At 39.7% G+C, this 20,964-nt stretch overlaps 2 protein-coding genes across 14 annotated transcripts; one reads left to right on the plus strand and one right to left on the minus strand.

Moving 5' to 3' along the window:
• The first annotated feature begins 804 nt into the window (after window positions 1–804).
• Window positions 805–4,770, plus strand: LOC133710852 (probable LRR receptor-like serine/threonine-protein kinase At1g53420). Of its 13 annotated transcripts, none has more exons than XR_009846904.1 (9): window positions 805–1,592; window positions 1,726–1,787; window positions 1,884–1,949; window positions 2,087–2,184; window positions 2,369–2,584; window positions 2,686–2,751; window positions 2,906–2,943; window positions 3,750–3,845; window positions 4,476–4,770. XR_009846904.1 is itself a non-coding variant. In XM_062136991.1 (7 exons), exons 3-7 carry the CDS (start codon window positions 2,541–2,543, stop codon window positions 4,642–4,644), a joined length of 375 nt encoding a protein of 124 aa, XP_061992975.1. In that variant the 5' UTR covers window positions 806–1,592; window positions 2,087–2,184; window positions 2,369–2,540; the 3' UTR covers window positions 4,645–4,770. The 13 variants fall into 13 exon arrangements, 1 of the variants encoding a protein (XP_061992975.1); XR_009846903.1 differs by having other exon boundaries at window positions 1,726–1,779; XR_009846896.1 differs by having other exon boundaries at window positions 806–1,592; window positions 1,884–1,998.
• A 10,288-nt stretch (window positions 4,771–15,058) lies between these two features.
• On the minus strand, window positions 15,059–19,963 carry LOC133711877 (uncharacterized). Its single transcript, XM_062137958.1, has 3 exons — window positions 18,179–19,963; window positions 17,735–18,073; window positions 15,059–17,635 (listed from the first exon to the last, which is right to left on the minus strand). The coding sequence occupies exons 1-3, from the start codon at window positions 19,961–19,963 to the stop codon at window positions 15,059–15,061; spliced, it is 4,701 nt and encodes a 1,566-aa protein (XP_061993942.1).
• Window positions 19,964–20,964: the final 1,001 nt, after the last annotated feature.

Genomic DNA, 20,964 nt, shown 5'->3' on the forward strand with positions numbered 1-20,964 from the left:
TAGTCACTCAATTTTCAAATATATCACTTTGGTCACTCAACTATTATTCTGTCAATCATTTTAGTCACCAAAGGAGAATTTTTTTCTCACTTTAATCTCTTCTCCCAATCATGCCAATTCATACTACTCAATTTTTCACAATTGATCGAATGAAAATATCTTTGATATTGTGGCAAATAATTTTTTTTTAATGGAAAAAAATTAACGGAGTGACTAAGGTGAATAACAGAGTTAAAGTTGAGTGACCAAAGTGATATTTAAAAAGTGAGTGACCAAAGTGATATATAAAAAGTGAGTGACCAAAGTGTCGAATAGGGTAAAAGTTGAGTGACAATTTGTGATATTCTCCCATTGGTCTATATGGCACTCTAGAAATAAACTCATCTTTGAGAATCTAAACATACCTCCTGCTAAAACAATATTTTATGTGCTCTTGTTACTAGTCAACATTACCAGGCTAATCCTAAAAATATGGTTTTGAAACATTCCAAATTTTTTCAAATTAAATCACTACTAGAATAACTTAATCACACGACAGCTATCAGACAACATATGAGTTTTTGCTGTCGTCTGAGTTAGTCAGACGACAGATTTTTTAAACCTGTCGTCTGACCTCTACTCATCCAACACATGAACCCTTTAGTATATTTGAGAGATTTCAGACAACACTAACAATAATATCTGTTGTCTGAAAAACGAAAAAAAAAAACTAATTTATATTTATTTTTTTCCCACTCAAAATACTAAAGCCTTTATTACCAAAAAAAAAAACACTAAAGCCTTTGTGAAAACACGTGTTTCCCTCCCTTAGCCAAAATTTTAGGTTACTCTCCCTCCCAAATTGCTCTCGGCCTCCCTCTGACTCAATAAAATTTTAGGTCACTCTTCCTGCTCCCAAATTTCTCTCGGCCTCCCTCAATCGCGCTCACCCTCGCCATCGCTCTCAACCTCGCTGACTCAGTATCGCGCTCCCCCTCACCATCGCTCTCACCCTTAATCGCCCTCACCCTCTCAACCTCATCGACCCTCACTCTCACTCTCAGCGGCTCTCCCGATCTTAATCTTTGAGGTTTCCACCACCGTTAGATCCACCGCCCCCTCCCTCAGATCTCCTTTGATCTACTTCAACCATGGAGGCGATTGAAGAGTTGTTGCAACTGTCAGACTCGATGCGCTAAGGCCAGGCCATCCTCGCCGACGAAGACGTTGACGAAAACTCTACTGCCTCCTCTCACCGCTCCTCAACGTCGTCGGTCTCGGCCAGGGGCGGATCCAGCCACGGGCTTGGTAGGGCTCAAGCACCACCGGGCTTTTCGGGCTAAAAAAAAAATTAGGTATATAGATTTTTTTTTTTGGACCAGTCATCTCGTATTCTCGTTTCAAGCCCCACATCTGCGACTTGGAGACTTGGAGCACAAAGCACACCCGGCTCGACGATCTGCAAGAGTGCAAGGCTGGAAGCCTTATAACCAGCAACCCGTCTTCAGTTGTCCGGTCTCCGAGCTCCGCGCAGCCTCCAGCAGTCCAGGCTTCCAAGCCGCACCTGCCACCGCCTCCAGCCTTTCGATCCCCACCAGCAACCCGTCTCCGCGGTATCTCATCATCTCTCTCTCCCTCTCCGTCTTCTTCTCCTCCCCTTCTAGAGTTCTAGTCTGCTTCTCTTCTGATTTCTGAAGTTATGAGTTTTAATTAGTAAATAATCGATTTCCATTTGATCTTGTCTAGTTGTCTTCCATTTAATCTGTATCAGTTCTGAGTTCTTGTTGGTTTTCAACTAAGGTAAATAGGTAATGCCGTAATGTTATAGTTGAAATGGGTAATGGCCAATGGGTTCGATTTTGGTTGGTGCTACTGATGTAGTGATGTTGATGGTATAATTGCAGATTTGCAGACAGTCAAAGACTCAAAATGATATAATTGCTTGGCCTATGGATACTGATTAACTGATGGTATATTGATCTTGATGAATTGATGTTTGATTACTTGATTTTAATAAAGGTAATGATACAGATTGAGTGATTGGGTAGTTAGAAATGGGTTTGATAACTTGGTTTCCATTTAATGTTGATTTCTTCTTCAATTGCAGTTTGTAACTTTGTATGATTCATGATTCATGAGGAGAAAGCCTCAGACCTCAGAAGCAGAGGGCCACAGTTCCTTTGAGAAACTTGAAAAAAAATAAAGGTATTACTGTCATTAGATATTTAAATCTTGCTATTTTGATAAATGTATTGGTATAATGGCATTACTGTCATAATTGTAATGTAGGTGTTACATATATGTGATTATAATTGTATTGGCATAATGGCATTGCTCTCATACATAATGGATCATCATGTTTACATTTCTTTGATTGGAATCTTTGCAGAGACCTCAACTTTAACAAGCTAACTGGAGAAATTCCAAGCAGCTTTTCTGGACTAGCAAATGTGGATTACATGTAAGCAATGAATAACAGATCTTGATTCTTTTACTGATTACTAGGGGATTTACAATAAAGGAGCAGAATGAGGCCTCGTGTATAATTATTGACTGGAAATATGCTCACTGGATCTGTGCCAGATTGGCTGAAAGGAGACAACATGTAAGCTCTCTTCTAGAAAAGCTATAGTAGCAAATGCTACTCCTTCTCTTCTTCCCTATTTTAGATGGTGAACAAAAGTTTACTTAAGCCTTTTTATGCAGTGATCTTTCATACAACGATTTCACCACTAAGTCAGCAGCTGTTAGTTGTGAACCACAAGGCGGCTTGTAAGAATATCTTTGTTAAGTTATATTTTGTTCATGTTCTGCAGAGAAAACTTTACTTACGAGTATATGTTAATTACTACAGGAACTTGCACTGCAGTTGGTTTATCATGTTTTCTTGCTGATCTTTTTGGACCCTCTATTGTTCTGTTTGCAGATCTGTTTCATGTTTGAAAATTGCAAAATGTCCAAAAAGTAAGTTGGGTTGCACATATGTCCTTTATAAATGTCTATGGCCTTTTCTTTGTTTTCCACTTCCTTCCTTCCTTTTTTCTTTTATATTTTTATTATATTTTATATTTTTTAAGGCTGAAAGCTTAACAGCTATAAAAGATATCAGAATTTCTAAGGAACAAAAGACTAGAAAGTAAAATTATCAATTATCTACCAGTGCTCTGAACAATGGTGAATAAAGAACTTGGTCTCTTTACACTTCATATTTAAGTATAGAACTACAATATGCAATGCAAAAAAGTTAGTGTTAAAGTTGCAAATCTGTACGAGCATAGTTTCAATCCTATAGTGTCTTAAGTATTGAACTATGACGATCAGGGTGTGGGAGGAAGATGAGGGTTAAATCCAAAACAACTTCTTACTTAGCTTAGACAATATATACACAAGACTATAAGAGGCTGATGGATTCTTAATATTTTAAGTGTACCAGTCTCTGCTTTTTATACTTTTTAAGATCAAATGTACATTGATTATGCACCCTAAGATTTGGCCTTGTCATCTACAAGTAGCATCTTCCACAGTCTTTGCCTAGTTTAGTAAACTTTCAGGATGAAGTTTGCTGATCATTATTTCATTTGGATAATTATTTCAGATATATATAGTATATGGAAATCTTGTTTGTCGACCTGTATATGTTGTCCCCACCCCCCAGCCTTTCCATTGCAACAAAGGGATATAGAAGTCATTATCATTAGTGTCTTAAGTATTGATTCTTTTTTGTTTTCCTTCTCAAGGGCTACTAACCTGTTTTTGCTTTTCTTTCCTAGCTTGGTACTCTCTCCACATAAATTGTGGCGGAAAAGAAGCAACTCTCAGTGAATGGTGGTTGGGGGAATCTTCATTATACTTACTACTTATTTTTGGTATTCTTTGGTGGAAAGGCTTTCTAAGAAGAGAAAGGATGTCCTTATATTTAGTTGCTTATATATATATATATATATATATATATATATATATATATATATATACAGTCCGGCTACACTAAGGATGTCCTTAGTTTTTCTTAGGTACGAATTTCCGGTTTTCACCCACTTTCCGATCAAATTTTCACATTTTAACCGTTCAGTTTTTAGGTCCTAATGTATAGATCACCTCTGCAAAATTTCAGCCAAATTGGTAATCATTAAGGCATCCAAAACTGCAAATTACAACAATGTAAACGAACGGTTCCAGTTCGACAGATTCGGTTCGTTCATGTAAATTGCAGTTTTGGACGCCTTAACGATCACCAAATTGGCTGAAATTTTGCAGAGGTGATCCATACATTAGGACCTAAAAACTGAACGGTTAAGATGTGAAAATGTGATCGGAAAGTGGGTGAAAACAGTAAATCCGTTCCATAAGAAAAACTAAGGACATCCTTATCTGAGAAAAATCCTATATATATATATATATATATATGTTGCATAGATTCATTGTTGTTGCACAATTGAGTTCTATAGATTCTTTTTAGGAATTATGTCAACTACTAAGTACAAACCATTTTGTTTCAGTGGGAGAGAAGAAGTAAAACAGCATATTCCCAGGTTGATATCGATGTGGTCAGAACTGAGTGGGCAAAGTTTGTGGTTAAAACATATATGTAAGATTTGTGTTGGTACTTCTTGGAGACCTAGTTCAAAGTTTGTGGTTATGTTTTGGTTGGACAGGATCAGTAGCTAGTACTTTGAATTGATATGTAAGAAATACTTTAACAATTGGGTACTCTATTTCTAGTTTCGGTGTGTTTTGGCAATGTATGACAATGATGTGCTATAGTAAATGACATTTGAACTAATTTGTGTTTCATATTTGCCTATTTCTAAAATCAGTACCTGTAGTGTTTATTCAATTCAGACAACATATATAAGGCTATTAAATATGGTAGTACAATATCATCAGACAACACATAAATTTACACACATAATACCTATTGTCTTAGGAACATTCACACAACAGTTTTACTAAAGGACATATTGTGTGCAATTCCTTGCAACGACATGACCACACTATCACTGATGTCTGAGGTTCATTTCAGACAACAGATTCTTCCGGCACATTGTTATCTCATACGCATTCAGACAACACTTACATCTCGCAAACTGTTATCTTAAATAAATTTCAGACAACAGGGGAAAAAAGTATCTGTAGTCTGAGGTTCATTTCAGACAACAGATTCTTTCGGCACATTGTTATCTCATACGCATTCAGACAACACATGCATCTCGAAAACTGTTATCTTAAATAAATTTCAGACAACAGGAGAAAAAAGTATGTAGTCTGAGGTTCATTTCAGACAACAGATTCTTCCGGCACATTGTTATCTCATACGCATTCAGACAATACTTACATCTCTCAAACTGTTATCTTAAATATATTTCAGACAACAGGGAAAAAAGTATCTGTAGTCTGAGGTTCATTTCACTCAATACCAAAATAACAAGCAGTTGTCTAAGTTAACACGCATTAGATTTTGGGTAAATTCAGACAACAAATTTTGGCTTATATGTGTTGTGTGACTGAGCAACAGACAACTGTTATCGACAGTTGTCTGAACGAGGTCAATCAGACATCAGGCTACTAGACAACAGCAGGTTTTTCATTCAGACAACAGTCGTTCGACAGTTGTCTGATTAACTTTGTGGTATAGTGAATGGCAACCTCCTTAAGATCAGTTTGTTAAATTAAATTTTGATGTGTCTGTCAAAAATGGCTATGCATCAATTGGTTTTATTCTTAGAAATTCTTATGGTAATCCTTTAGTTGCTGCTTGTAGGAATATTGGTTCTACTAATGTTTTAGTTGCAGATCGAAGCTACTTCTCTAAGGAAATGATTGCATACTGGTCTTCTTTAAAAGTATACCCACATCATGGTGGAAGGAGATTCGAATTGAAGCTTCTCATTAATAGTATTGTTTGAGCCTAAAAGTAATTTTGGCAATATCCTTTAAGAGGATTGAGCATAGCGGGCCAATACTTGCGGCCCAAAAATGAGTCTACTTGAGTTTGGGTTACACCTTCACCCATTCCGGAGTCCATAAGGAAAACGAGCCCTTATAGGATTCAAGTAAACCAATTAGGAATCTTCAATCAATAATCCTTCTATGGCAAGGAACAGTCGAAACCCTAGGTATAAATACCAGGTTTCAAGGGACAATAACACACACAACTCTTCAATAAACAAATCTCTCAGATTATCAAAGTCTATCCGGAACAAACCTACCTTCAACCTAGTTGAAATCAGCGAAGCAAGGGTAACGCCCTCGCAATCCAGCGAAGCTAAAGTCACGCTTTAGCAAATTCGTGCTTTCTCCTACTTCCCGGCGATTGCTCTGCTTAACCTACAACGTTAAGTATCGACTCGATGATGCAAGAGATCACACCACAAGTCCTTATCCGTAAGGCGGAAGTCCTTTCCGAAAGGCAGAGAAAAGAACCTGGTGACGAGGTTGGTGCTCTCCTTGTCCACAACGTTTGAGAAGAAGTCAGGTCAAGGGACGCCCCGACGACTACACCGCAAGGTGTTGGCACACTCGCGCAATCAAAAAAGACAGTTTGCTAACCACACTGGTTTTGGAGCCAAACAAATATTATGGGAAAAACATCTATTTCTTGGAGAATCCAAGTTTTGGTTTGGGATATCCAACTTTTAGCATCATATTGACCAAAAAAAAAAAAAAAAACTTTTAGCATCATAGTTCCATAATAAAATCTTTAGGCATATTTTTAGAGAAGTTAATTTTGTGGCTGATCAATTAGCATCTTTAGTATATAATCATTAGAATCCTAAGGTTTAGTTTTCTTGCTTACCCCTTTCGGGTGTTCTCAGCGTTTCAGTTTGACCAGATGGGAATGGGTGTTTTTTGTGGTTTTGTTTTGTAACATTTTTCTTTCAAAAAAAAAAAAAACTAATTTTTGGTTATACAACTGGGGTTTTTCTTGCATTAGCAATTAATCATCTATGAATAAAAATTAAAATGTTACACTGAAAAATATAATATTTATAGCATCTCCATATGAATTATCAAAAGACATATGGCAATTGCCATAAGAAAAATCAACATTAATTACTCCGTCCAAGCAGCTTATGCTTAGGTGTGTTTGACAAATTGTACGAAAATTTTCCATCTTTGTCATGTACTCCCTGGATCTGGATTCTCTTCTTGGCTATTGTTTGTTCTTGGTTTTTCATGTAAACTGTAGATTCCAAATATAAGGGTCATTAATAATACACCTCGGTAGATGATTAATAATTATCCAAAAATTTGGCTTTTGTAGATTAACGACATTATCTTCTTCTCTTTCTCAATCTCTTCTCCTTCTTAGTTTCCTTCTCTGTTTCCAAATTTCACTATCTCACCTGTATCAAGAAAGATTTCTTTCTCTAGTCTTTTTTTTGCTTCTTTTTTTAAAATTTAGTATTTTACTCTATTCCCGTGGCTGATCTGTTTCATCTCTTCACTGGGAACTAAGACATACTAGTGAAATTTTTAAGTATACACATTCGGTACTTTTTGTGCGAAGAGAGAACGCCGCCTCGATGGGTGGACGCTTCTGCAACTTTCTCCCTCTCCGATGGAGATCAATGTCGGCACATCCATTGGTGTCGTATACCTCGAGTGCGGTGAATACCGTCTCCTCTTTTCTTCCGGTTTGCTTTTCAAAGGAGTGGTCTACAACTCCTCCAGCGGTGGCGGATCGTGATCTGTTCTCTTTCTCTTGGGTCTTTACAGCCTGGGATTCAAGGCTGCGCTCGACTTGGGCAAGTGGTCGCCGACCTTTTGCTGGGAATTCAGAGTTGTTTGGCCGGATCCGGATCTGGGATCCAGGGACTTTGAAGATTTCTTGGAATTTTGGCTATGAGGTTGGGTGGCGGGGGCACTTGGCTGTACGCCTGAATTATGAGGATTCTCGTCCGGCTCTGCATCAATCGGGATCTGATTACTGTGGGACGGAGGTTCAGTGGTTGGGGTAGGGCCTTTTCCGGCATGGGCTCGTGGTTCTGAGATCGGATCTTCTCAAGGATTGGTGGCGCGGCGGAGCAGGACGAGGCGCTCTGGTGTGGCGCGGCGGAGCAGGACGAGGCGTTCTGGGGCTGTGCGTGGATGGTGGAGGCAGCGCCGTGGGTCCTTCCACTGGTGGCATTCGACGGCTGCAGTGGGAGAGTAGATGTGCGGGTCCCCAGAGAAGGTCTGATAGGGTGCCCATGTACTTGGGTGTCCAAATCAGCTTCAGATGGGCTTGGGCTTTTGTCGAGTCTGCTTTGGCAGATTTGACTTTGGACTCAGGCCGGATTTGGATCCGCATTTGGGATCCAGGTCGTATTCTATTTCGGATCTTGGGTCCGAAACAGCTGCTCATATTGTTCTGGTATTGGTTCTGGTTCTTCAGAGTTCGTCTGCCTAAATCCGAGGTTCTGACACCCTTGGTCGCTTTCGATCTCTTGGTGAGCGAATCGCCTCTCCTAGGTGGTCATATCATCGGTTACAGTTACGGTTACTCTTCTATTTACACTGCTTCAGTGACATATGCAGTGCAGCAATGCCTTACGGCATCAAGTCACATGGTTACCTGGTTACTTTTTATTCTCGATGCGATTGTGCATCTGCATCTAATTATGCTTTATTGTTTTTTCTTCATTACAGATGCGTTTGTGCATCTTGTTATGTTTTATTGCTTTCTTTTGATGTTTTATGCATCACTCCATGTAATCCTCAATTTTCACTTAATATAGTTTGTCGTCTTCCTTTCAAAAAAAAAAAGACATACTAGTGAAACCTCAAAAGCCACAAAACCGAAAGGAACCACACTTCCTGGTCTTGGTTCATGATGAGTACCCTCAAAAATGAAAGAGAAGAAAACAAGGAAAAACTGAAAGAGAAAATAGACTTTTATAGATATTCGATAGTTGAATTACAAAATGAAAGAAACAGAGTATATATAGGCATATATGTCACGCCCCTGATTTTTAACACAAATAAAAATCGATATATAACCCCATAATTATACATGCGTGAACGTTCAGTCATCAATACAAAATACCTGGAAACTTTTTCTCCTTTTAACTACACACATATTGATGCCCTGAACCTACTATGTCAATATTGACCCGCTCCGTAGAGTCATATATTACATAAGCTTACGAATTAAATTGCCATCACAAAATAAAACGTAAATGCTCCTCAGAGTTTTGCTACATAGCGGAAGTCATAACAATGACAAAGCCAACAAAATTTGCTTCCTACCCGTAATGCCGCCAGCACGCCACCTCAGCTTCAGCCACGATTACCCTGACCTGCAGGATTAACCCCTACAGAAATCCATTGAATAGTGAACCGGGTTGCCACACAACAAACCCGGTAAGCTTATGAAGCTCGTATGAGTAAACTCAGAACCACAAAGCAAAACACATTTCTTAAGTCACCTCAACCTAAACACGATATACACATAGCTCACACCTATAGCCATCGATTCCATAATCTTCCATATCGTGCCTACATAAGTCAACTGGTGACTACAGCCTCATGCTTAGATTCTCAACTAGCGTCCCATTACACAAATTCAATCAAACAAGACTTCCTCAAGCAATGTTTGATACCATTCTAACGCCCTACGGCGAACCCCAAACCACGCTCATTCCCTCCCCACTAGGAGCCTTTGTCATCAACATGACATCAAAGGTGAAAACAATGAATCACCTTTCTATCCTAACACAGAGCACAATCGTCACCACTATGGTCTTCAAGATAAATCAAACCAACAATCAATCATCACAGCACTCTGACGTCTGTAGGTAGCCCCGACCATCACAGCAGTCATCTCCATTATTGTTAACTTAATAACAATTCAGCTCCGCTACCGAGCTGTCATCACACTGATCATCACACAGATTTCACCGATCATCACACAGATAGCCATCATCCTACTGATCATCACACTGATAGCGATCATCCAACTAATCATCACTCAGATATCGCCAGTCATCACACAGTTAGCGATCGTCCAACTAATCATCACACAGATATCGCCAGTCATCACACAGATAGCGATCATCCAACTAATCATCACACAGATATCGCCAGTCATCACACAGATAGCGATCATCCAACTAATCATCACACAGATATCGCCAGTCATCACACAGATAGCGATCATCCAACTAATCATCACGCAGATATCGCCAGTCATCACACAGATGTTGAGATAAAAAAAATTACATTGTTCCATTTTTACTTGAACCACAGATTACGTAGCCTTCCGATCAATTATTACGGATAGACTCCTTGTGGTATGAAGTCCCTACATAAACAAATCAAATGAAGAGGAAATGACAAAATAAGAAAGATGATCGGCTAGTGTTCTTATCCACATCAAACTTGATTATCAAATTTGGAAGATTATGATAAGATGTGGGACGTGAAACATGCATGCACCATTTGAAATTCAAATTCATTTGACTGGTCATGCTATATAGATGCTCTGGGGGGGATAAAAGGATCAACTTGGTTTACTAAGGTTCAAATTCAAATAAGAGTCTAAACCTGATCCGATCACCACGGACGTGGCCATATAATTTAAACAGTATTGAAGCCACGAAGGGGGAGAGGCACAAAGCAAAAAATACAGAGAGCAAGAGGGGAATAAAAGTAGCAATCAAACCCAAAGCTCCATCGCGATCGAAGCTAAACTCTGAGAGAGAAGCTCATGTATACATGATGTTCTTGTCTTTCATTACTGAGATCTCTCAATGTGCAGGGAAACGCACCGATCCATCGATTAAGCTTGCTGCAAACAAATGAGAGGCTGTTCATGAACAACCTCCTGCTAGTTTCTTTGTCCGATGCATTAAGACGAATACGGTCGTTCATGAACGGCCAGAGTCTTAATGCAATCTTATCTGCTGCAATTTCTAAGCATTGGAACAAATGGTCGTTCATGAACGGCCGAGTTTCAATGCCACAATCTGCACGGAGGCCATGCTGTCAAAGCCTCTACTAAATCACCACCTCCAAAACAAGCCATGCAAAACCCGAAACTCATAGGCAAAATACCAAGTAAGAAGTCTCACCCAAAATTGGCGGTGGAGTTTGGTGGTGTTGGACTGTTGGAGTAACCGAAGCCGGGTTTAAATTAAAGCAATACAACTGAGTGAAATCAATGGAAAGCAATTGATGGAAAGACATGGTCCAGATGCTCAGAAGCAAAGGAAAGATTAATTAAACTTTGCTTTGTTTTTGAAACGGTGGTCTGATAAAAAAGACCAAAATGTGACAAGTTGATTGTTTAATTGAAGCGGTGGTGTGTGGTAGACAAGACAAATTAATGAAGGCAAAGATTAAGTGATTAATTAGAAGAAGAATTGCTTGAGGTTGTGCTGTACGTGTTAAGCAAGAAGACAAAAGCAAGTTTGATTGTTTTGGTTTGTGAACAAAAGGTTACAACAGAGTGAGTCGCACCAGAATTCGAAGGATGGCTAGCGCTAGCTCTGCACACCAGTTGATCAACCAATTGCCACAATGAAAGTTGAACCCGTAGCAACAAAAATTGGGAAGCCTCTGTCAGTACGCAGTCAAGAATTCTAGTTAATCAAGACCCCCTCCTCAAGAAGAGATGATAAAGTTCAAGAAAGGTGGAGTACCAGATTCTGCGTTATAGACAGTGATGCAGAACTCAATGTCAAAGCAGAATTAAATGAAGATTCCTCCATTTTATGGAGAGTACAGGGACGTGTTCCCTTCTCCGAATTTGGACCGAGGATGATCCCCATCTCCTACTTAGCTCTCTAGTTCCAGCTGCGCCTCTGATGAGCTAGAGACAAGAAATACATTTGGGCTTGATCTAAACCCGAAGAAGAAACATGGGTGTACAGACCACTTGCACACTCGGGCCTGCAGAAACTAAAGCCCAAGTATAAATGTGGGTGTCCAAATCATTTTATTCGGGCCTGACACAGCATGGAGCTAAAGGCCTAGAAATACAGACCACCCTTTAAGCCCGTTTATCGCGATGTTCGGGTCCGGCCAATTTCGTTCGTCGACAACGCAAAAGCCCATTCATACGGCCCAGTACAAGATTCAACACATCGCGTAACCAAATTAAATTCGGGTGTCTGCATAAGAAATACATCCGACGGATTAAAAAAAATAAATATATGTACATCCGTCGACACAAAAATTCTCCCAACACCAAAAATACAAATTCCAAGAACTACAATGATTTGATCCCTCCTCGAGGGTATGTAGGCAATCTAGCGACCCACTAGATGCAATCGCAAGTCCAAACAAAATTTCTGACTCCCTGGTTCATCCAATCCGAATCCCTGACCTCATCAGTCAAATTCTGCCAAAAATCAGGAAACGTCACAGCCTTTCCAAATAAAATCCATGACTCCCTGGTTCATCCAATCCGAATCCCTGACCTCATCAGTCAAATTCTGCCAAACATCAGGAAACGTCACAGCCTTTCCAAATAAAATCCATGACTCCCTGGTTCATCCAATCCGAATCCCTGACCTCATCAGTCAAATTCTGCCAAACATCAGGAAACGTCACAGCCTTTCCAAATAAAATCCATGACTCCCTGGTTCATCCAATCTGAATCCCTGACCTCATCAGTCAAATTCCACCAAACACCAGGAAACGTCACAACCTTTCCAAACAAATCAAAAACAAATCGAATATCTGGTTTACTTACACCAAATTCGTCCAAACACTATTCCTATTCCAAAAAAAGCCATACCCTCCAATGGGTCATTCACCCATTGGAACTCTTGAACTATGAGTGGCTTGATCCCTCTCCAAGGGTACGTAGGCAACCCATTCAAATATCCGGGTGCAGCCGCAAAAACAAATAAACAAACACACATCCACAATTGGTTTATTCATAAATAGAATCAAAGGGTGTTTCCCTGTAATAAGGGAATATAATTAAGAGACACATTCTGTCTTGAATGGGTCGAACCCGAAATAATTAAAACTCTATTCACTAAATGAATACGAGTGAAATTATGTTGGGTGACATTTACGCTCACTGTGTACAATTTTCTCTCAACAACAGATATCGCCAGTCATCACACAGATAGCGATCGTCCAACTAATCATCACGCAGATATCGCCAGTCATCACACAGATAGCGATCGTCCAACTAATCATCACACAGATATCGCCAGTCATCACACAGATAGCGATCCTCACACATATTCATCACACAGATATCGCTGGTCATCACATAGATAGCGATCATCACCTACATTCATTGCTAGTCATCACACAGATAGAAATCATCACACAAATATTCCTACACAAGCTACACAGATATTTCTACACAAGCTTTACATTACAATCATCACAAAGATTCATCATATTGATGTCATCGATTCATCACACAGATATTCCTACACAAGCCTTACATGACAATCATCACAAAGATTCACCACGAAGCCACTAATACATGAATACATATGTATATATATATACCCCATAATATATATATATATATACACACATAGTCATCCACTGAAATGCCACTAATACATGAATACATATGTATATATATATACCCCATAATATATATATATACACACATAGTCATCCATTCAGAAATGCCACTAATACCATCAATAGTCACAGTTAATCCCATAACTCCAAGACAATATGGTAACTAGGCTCATAACACATATCGCGAGATTTACTCACCTCGAAATTCCCGCTGCGTCATCAATACAGAACAAGGCAGCCACTCCACAAAACAACCGTCCAAGGATACCTCGTCAAGTACCTAGTCACATACGTTTTCAACTTAGCAACAATCCACAAACGATTTAAGTCCAAAACCCCTGTTTTGAACTAAAATCCCCAAAGTGACGCCAATCGAGGCGAAACCACATCCGAGACCACCCAATGTCTCCGGAATACTTCTACGATCGATATGCCAAAACCACAAGTCGATCGGAAGCTCGAATCCTCACGGATCGAAACATCGAACGGTCCAAAACCGTAAAAATAACAACATGCTCATACGATCTCCAAAAATTACAAACAATATATCGAAATGCTCGTATCGACGAGTAGATCGAAATCAAGAACATAAACTATCCCTGAGGTGGCCGGAAACCACCAGAAAACACCACCACAGTGGCGGCGCCTCCGCCAGCCCAAAGTCGGAATTTGACAAAACTCCCAACACCAAAGTTCTTCATCTCAACCCCAATTTCAACTTTCATAACTACACCAAAGTCCAAATATGAACCGATCGATCGAATTTTACCTTAGAAGCCGACGGATCCGATGAACCCTAGTTTTGAATTCGTTCCAATTCGATCTCCACAGATGAAATCGATGCAAGCCACCTTGGGGGAAATGATCTACATCCCTTGAAGTGCAGAATCCCTTTTGGAACCACCGCCAAAGGTGGCTGGAGCTGGGAGAACGAAGATCGGCGAATAGAGGCGATTCCGACCTCTTCTCGGGTTTTTCTCGACGTTGTAGCACGAGCTACAGCTCGACCCACCCTCGATTTCTTCCACAGACGTGTAGAGGGAAGCAAGGCGAACACAACCCACCTTGGATCGAGTCCTATGGTGGCCGGAGGAGGAAGAACGAAGCCGGCGAAGTGGAAGGTGCGACGCAGGCTCGGGAGAGAAGAGAAACAGAGCTGGGTTTCCCAAAATGGAAACCTGGCCTTTTTTGCAATTTCCGGAAAAATCTTCTATATATACCAAAATGGAAACTTTGTCCGACGGCTATAACTTCTTCATACGAACTCTGATTCTCGCGTTCCACATGTCCACGAACTCGTATCGACGCACTCTACAACTTTCGTGAAGGAATTTTTCGGAGAAACCCACGAATAAAAAGTCAACCCTTGCGCCCCCTTTAAAATGACGCTTCCTGAATAATTATTCGCCCGAAACACTTCCGCTCCATCCACGAGCCACGAAACCGTCCGACACCTACACTTTAAATTCCGGAAAATCCTCGGAAAATAAATACGAATTTCCGGGGCATCACAATATATCAACCAAAACGCTGCGTTTTACTAATAAGTAGTTGGTATACTAAGTTGGTATCCCAACATCCCACCCTGCTGCAGAGACAACTACTCATCCTTGAAATCAGCTGGATACAATCTCATAACTTCATCAGCTTCCATCCACGTTGCATCCTCCATAGAAGCTCCCACCCATTGTATAAGCCATTTGGTAACTGGTGCATTCTTTTTCTTGAAAATACCTCTTCCCAACACTTTAGCTGGGTACCACCTTGGATTCAAAGGGTTCAATGAAGGTGGCATATGTGCCTGAACAGTTGTATTCGCACCAACTTTCTTTTTTAACAGTGACACATGAAAGACAGGGTGTACCCTTGAATCAGGAGTTAATAGTAATTTATAAGCAACCTTGTTTACCTTAGCTATCACTTGGAATGGACCATAGAACCTAGGAGCCAACTTGTTTACCTTGTTTACCTTAGCTATCACTTGGAATGGACCATAGAACCTAGGAGCCAACTTATTGGAGTGTCTGCATTTCACTGACTGTTGCTTGTAAGATTGCAGCTTCAAGTAAACCCAATCATTTATCTCAAACTCCCTTTCAGTTCTGTGTTTATCCACATAGGATTTCATTCTAGCTCGAGCCTGCTCCAAATTAAGCTTCAATCTTGCCAAAATCTCATCCCTATCTCGTAGAGCAACATCAACATCAACATCATGAACATTAGTGGAATTGGGAAGATATGGGACTACCTTGGGAGGAGGATAACCATACAAAGCCTCAAATGGAGACATTTGGATTGCTGAATGATACGTAGAGTTGTACCAAAATTCAGCCCATGGAATCAATGAAACCCAACTACCATCTTTCTCAGTGATCATGCATCTCAAGTACTGCTCGACAGTTCTATTAAGATTTTCTGTTTGGCCGTCAGACTCGGGATGGTAAGCTGTGCTCCTGTGTAGTTTAGTCCCCTGCATTTTGAAAAAAGCTTCCCAAAATTGGCTAAGAAAAATAGGATCTCTGTTTGTTACAATTGCTTCAGGCATACCATGCAATCTGAAAATCTCTTTCACAAATAATTCAGCAATTGTTTTAGCAGTATAAGGATGGCTAATTGGAATAAAGTGGACATACTTGCTAAACCTGTCAACAATTACCCATAGTACTGATTTTCCCTGATCATTGGGTAGACCCTCTATAAAATCCATCGAGATGCCTTGCCAAGCTCTTTCAGGAATAGCCAAAGGTAAGAGTAAGCCTGGAGGAAGAATGGCTTCATAGTGATTCCTTTGGCACACATCACATTCCGCTACCCATTTTTTAACAAATTTTTTTACTCCAGGCCACATGAAGGTTCTTGTAACCCTCTTGTAAGTTCTCAGGTAACCAGAATGACCACCAACTAGGCCAGCATGACATTCATTCAACACCTTATCTCTCCAAGAGTGAATCAAAGGCACAAACATTCTTCCTTTATAATACAGATTGTTATTAATAATGGAATATCCCTTTTTAGAGCACATACCTTGTTGAAGCTCATGAATCAGTTGTGCAGCCTCAGGATCTACCAAAGTGTCATTCTGTAAATCAAACATGAATTGGGAAATGGGACTTGATACTCCCACAATAGTATTGAGCTCCACTTGTCTAGAGAGTACATCTGGAACCACATTGTTTTTTCCTGCCCTATACTTCACTGTGTAATCATAGCCAATCAACTTGATCAACCATTTTTGCTGTGTTGGGGTAGTGATTCTTTGGTGAAGAAAATGCTGAATTGTCCTATGGTCTGTAATGATGTTGAAATGATGCCCGAGTAGGTACGGCCTCCATTGTTGGACCGCAAACACCACTGCCATCATCTCCTTGTCATACACGGACAAAGCTCGATGCTTTGGAGCTAACACTTTGCTTAAGAAAGAAATGGGATGATTATCTTGAGATAGTACTGCTCCAATTCCCAAATCAGAAGCATCACATTCAATGGTGAAGTCTTTAGTAAAGTTAGGGAGAGCCAGAACTAGGGTTGTAGTCATAGGTACTTTAAGATCTTCAAAAGCTTTCTCACTTGCAGGAGACCATTTGAACCCATCCTTCTTGAGCATATCTGTTAAAGGCTTAGCAATGATACCAAAGTCCTTCACATATTTTCTGTAGTATCCCGCAAGACCCAAAAATCCCCGTAATCCTTTCATGGTTCTTGGCTTTACCCATTGCACAATGCTCTTGATTTTATTTGGGTCAACTGCCACTCCCTTTGCAGAAACTATATGCCCCAAATACTCAACATTATCCGCCCCAAAAGTGCATTTAGACATCTTAACTTTGAGATTGTGTTCCTGCATCCGAGTAAAGACCTGTGACAAGTGTTGAATATGCTCTTCCAAAGATGAACTATAAATGAGGATATCATCAAAGAAAACCAATACGTACTTCCTCAACATATCTCGAAATACATCATTCATCAAGGACTGAAATGTTGATGGTGCATTGGTCAGACCAAATGGCATCACTAAAAATTCATAATGACCATCATGTGTGCGAAAAGCAGTCTTGCTTACATCCTCACTCTCCATCCTGATTTGATGATAGCCAGACCTGAGGTCAAGCTTGGTAAAATAAGCAAAACCACCAACTTCATCCAACAATTCGTCAATCACTGGTATTGGAAACTTATCCTTGACAGTCACAGCATTGAGGCTTCAATAATCTACACACATACGAGAAGTGCCATCTTTCTTCTTTACTAATAAGACTGGAGAAGAGAAAGAACTTACACTTGGTTGGATCACTCCGGCAGCTAACATTTCTCTCACAATTTTTTCAATCTCTGTCTTTTGATAATAAGGATATCTATAAGGGCGCACATTTACAGGAACTGTACCTGGAAGTAGAGGTATCCTGTGATCATGACTTCTCTTAGGAGGTAGAGAAGTGGGAGGCTGGAAGAGTTCACTAAATTGCTCCACCAATTGTTTGAGTTTAGGATGGACATGAGGTTTTTGCCTATTGTCATCTGTGTGCCTTAATTCTATCAACATAGCTTCCCTCTCCTTAGCCAAAAGACTGGTCATCTGTTCACAAGTTATGACTTCAATGTTTTCAGATTCAACTCCCTGCAAGTGATATTGGAGGTCATTTTTAACAAACTTCATGGTAAGCTTGTCAAAATTTCAAACAATATCCCCCAAAGTACGAAGCCAAGCTGCTCCCAAAATGACCTCACATCCTGAGACGGGTAAAATATAAAAATATGCTTCAATGTCTTGTCCTTGAATATCAAGTTGAAGGTTTGAAACATAACCTCTGGTCTTCATTATTTCTCCACTAGCCACCCGTACATTCAGAGGGCAACCCTTGTCAACTACACCTGTGTAATACTTGAGTAAACAGGGATGAACAAAATTGTGAGTTGCTCCACAATCCACAAGTATATGCACTGACCTGTTCTTTCCAATTTGGCCTTTCAACTGCATTGTCTCTGGCTTGTTGACATCAGAAAGTACATGTAAAGAAATGAGTGGAGCTTCCTCCATTGTCTCACCGGTAAGTAAATCCTCCATAACTGTAGCATGCTCTTCACCTTGTGATCCAACAGCACTAAAACCCTCAATAAGTAAAGCTCTAGCGCCTCGGTTACATATATGATCAGAAGTGTAGGGTTCATCACAAAAGAAGCACTGTTTTCGATTCCTTCGATCTCTATACTCAGCTTGGGAATACTTTCTGTCAGTTGAGAAGTTTGAATGATTGCTGCCATAAGGTTTTGCAGTAGCGGACTGATTTCCAAACTGTGATCTCTGTACAGGAGCTGGCGGTGCAACAATCTGTTTGGTACCTGAAAAAGAAGATTTAGACTGGTTTTGTTTCCAATTCTTATGTCCTGAATTTCTCGCTTCAAAAGCCTTGGAAAGCTCAAAGGCCTCCATCAAGTTGGAAGGTTTCATAAGGCTCACATCAGTTCTAATTTCTTCTTTCAACCCTCCTATGAAGCAAGCCAATCGAAGTTTAGGAGAAAACCCTGGTGCTCGGCAAGACATTTTTGTAAACTGATCTCGGAACTCTGTAACAGTACCCACTTGTTGCATTTTTGCCAAAGCAGCTTGGTAGTCAAGCTTATTGTAACCACCAAATTGCTGCATCATCAGCTCAACTAGGCCAGACCAGGAACTAGGATTGTCTTGTAAATGTAATTGCCACAAACTAGCAGCTATACCAGTCAGGTGCATCGATGCAATGGAGATTTTCTTCTCTTCTGGAATTTGATACAATTGAAAAAATTGTTCAGCTCTATTAAGCAACTCCAAGGGATCTTCCCCACCAAATACTGGAAAATCCAACCGAATTTGTTTCATGGTAGGCAGATTTTGGTCCTGGACTTGATGGTGGCTTGACCCATGGTTGTGAGTATGTTGATAATGATATGGATGAAATTGACTATGTGGGTGAAATTGGGTGTATGGATAGAAAAAGTGGGGATATGGAGTAGTAGTTGTGGAATAGATTGGTGGAGATGATAACGTGTTAGAAATGGTTGGCGTAGTAGTTGGGATGCTCCGTTTGGATTGGAAGCCACTCATACCCATAGAACTACTTTGGGGTCCTGTTGGTATTGCACTAGTCACATTGGAATGAAATCCACTAGTTGGTAACTGAGATTGCACAGAGTTGTGTGGCATATGATGTAGTGGAATAGATGAATGAGTGCTTTGTGGTGCTGATTTAGAACATTGATCATGTTCAAAAATTCCAAAATAGGAAGGATCATAACCTAAAATGGGATTATTACTCAACTTTGGGTCCATGAACAGTCTAGGGTCATTACTCATTCCATAATCCCCAGCAGTTTGAAACCACCCACTCACTCCATTCACTGATGAATAAATTCCAGCACTCACAGGTTGAGAACCAACAAATTGACCACTAGAAACAGGAACATTATGACTATGCAAAGACCCAAATAGATATGCAGATGCAGATGCATCTACAGTCGTAGTAGTTGTCATAGTAGTCATACCACCAAGCGATCCCGTTATGATACGCTTTTTGCAAGCGCATAATTTAACCCTGAAAATATCGTTAGTAGTATAAGCAAATAGGGATCGTTCTATTCCGGGGATTGAGGGTACACCTGTCATTGTCAAACAATTAAACAATTAAAATTAAAACAAAGTATAATATTTACAAAGATATTCACAACTATAAACATTTTACACGAAATTAGGGGGGATTTTGTTTTTGGTTTTTCGAAAATAAAACTAAGTTAACAAAACAATTAAATTGCAAAAACATAAAAATACGAATGGAATGAGAGAACAAAGATCAAAACCGAAACTATGATTAAAATTGATTCAAACCCTAATATTGTTCATCTAAGTCATGAGAAAGGAGTTGATCATGTGAAACATTCGAAAGCAAATGAATTCCCATTTTTTACTTTTCAATGCTAATTAATCTAAGCGAAAGAACCTAGATTAATCCTATCAAACATGCAATCAAACCCTAGAAAGCTAGTCAATCATGTCATGTTTAATGCATTACACATAAAGAAAGGCTATCAACTCAAGTGTACAACTTAGTATGGAAAAGTCCACCTAATTGCAATCCTCGTTAATTAAATTCGATCTTTGCTCAAAACTTTTACTACTTTGATTCAAGTTTACACAAAACGAAAAGTCGATTTCATGTTCTTAAACCTAGCACCAATTATATCGAAACCCTAAGTGTTTGCAACCACATAAGATTCAAATACAAAAGTTATCTATAACGCAAATTTAATTAAACAAACCCACATAAGCAACTCTCGAATTACAATAATAGAATCTGAAAATTCTCATTTAATCATAAAAATTCCAGAAATAATAACTTTGTTCAATCATGAATGTCAACTAAAGCAAACCAACGAAATTCAAACAAAGGTTACAAAGTAGAGGTCGAATTACACCGTGGATGGAATATGAGGATGGATGATTTTCGTTGTGATCCTTGAAGCTTGAAAGCAAGTCTT

Source organism: Rosa rugosa, chromosome 5 (assembly GCF_958449725.1).
Source record: "Rosa rugosa chromosome 5, drRosRugo1.1, whole genome shotgun sequence".
Lineage (NCBI taxonomy): Eukaryota > Viridiplantae > Streptophyta > Magnoliopsida > Rosales > Rosaceae > Rosa > Rosa rugosa.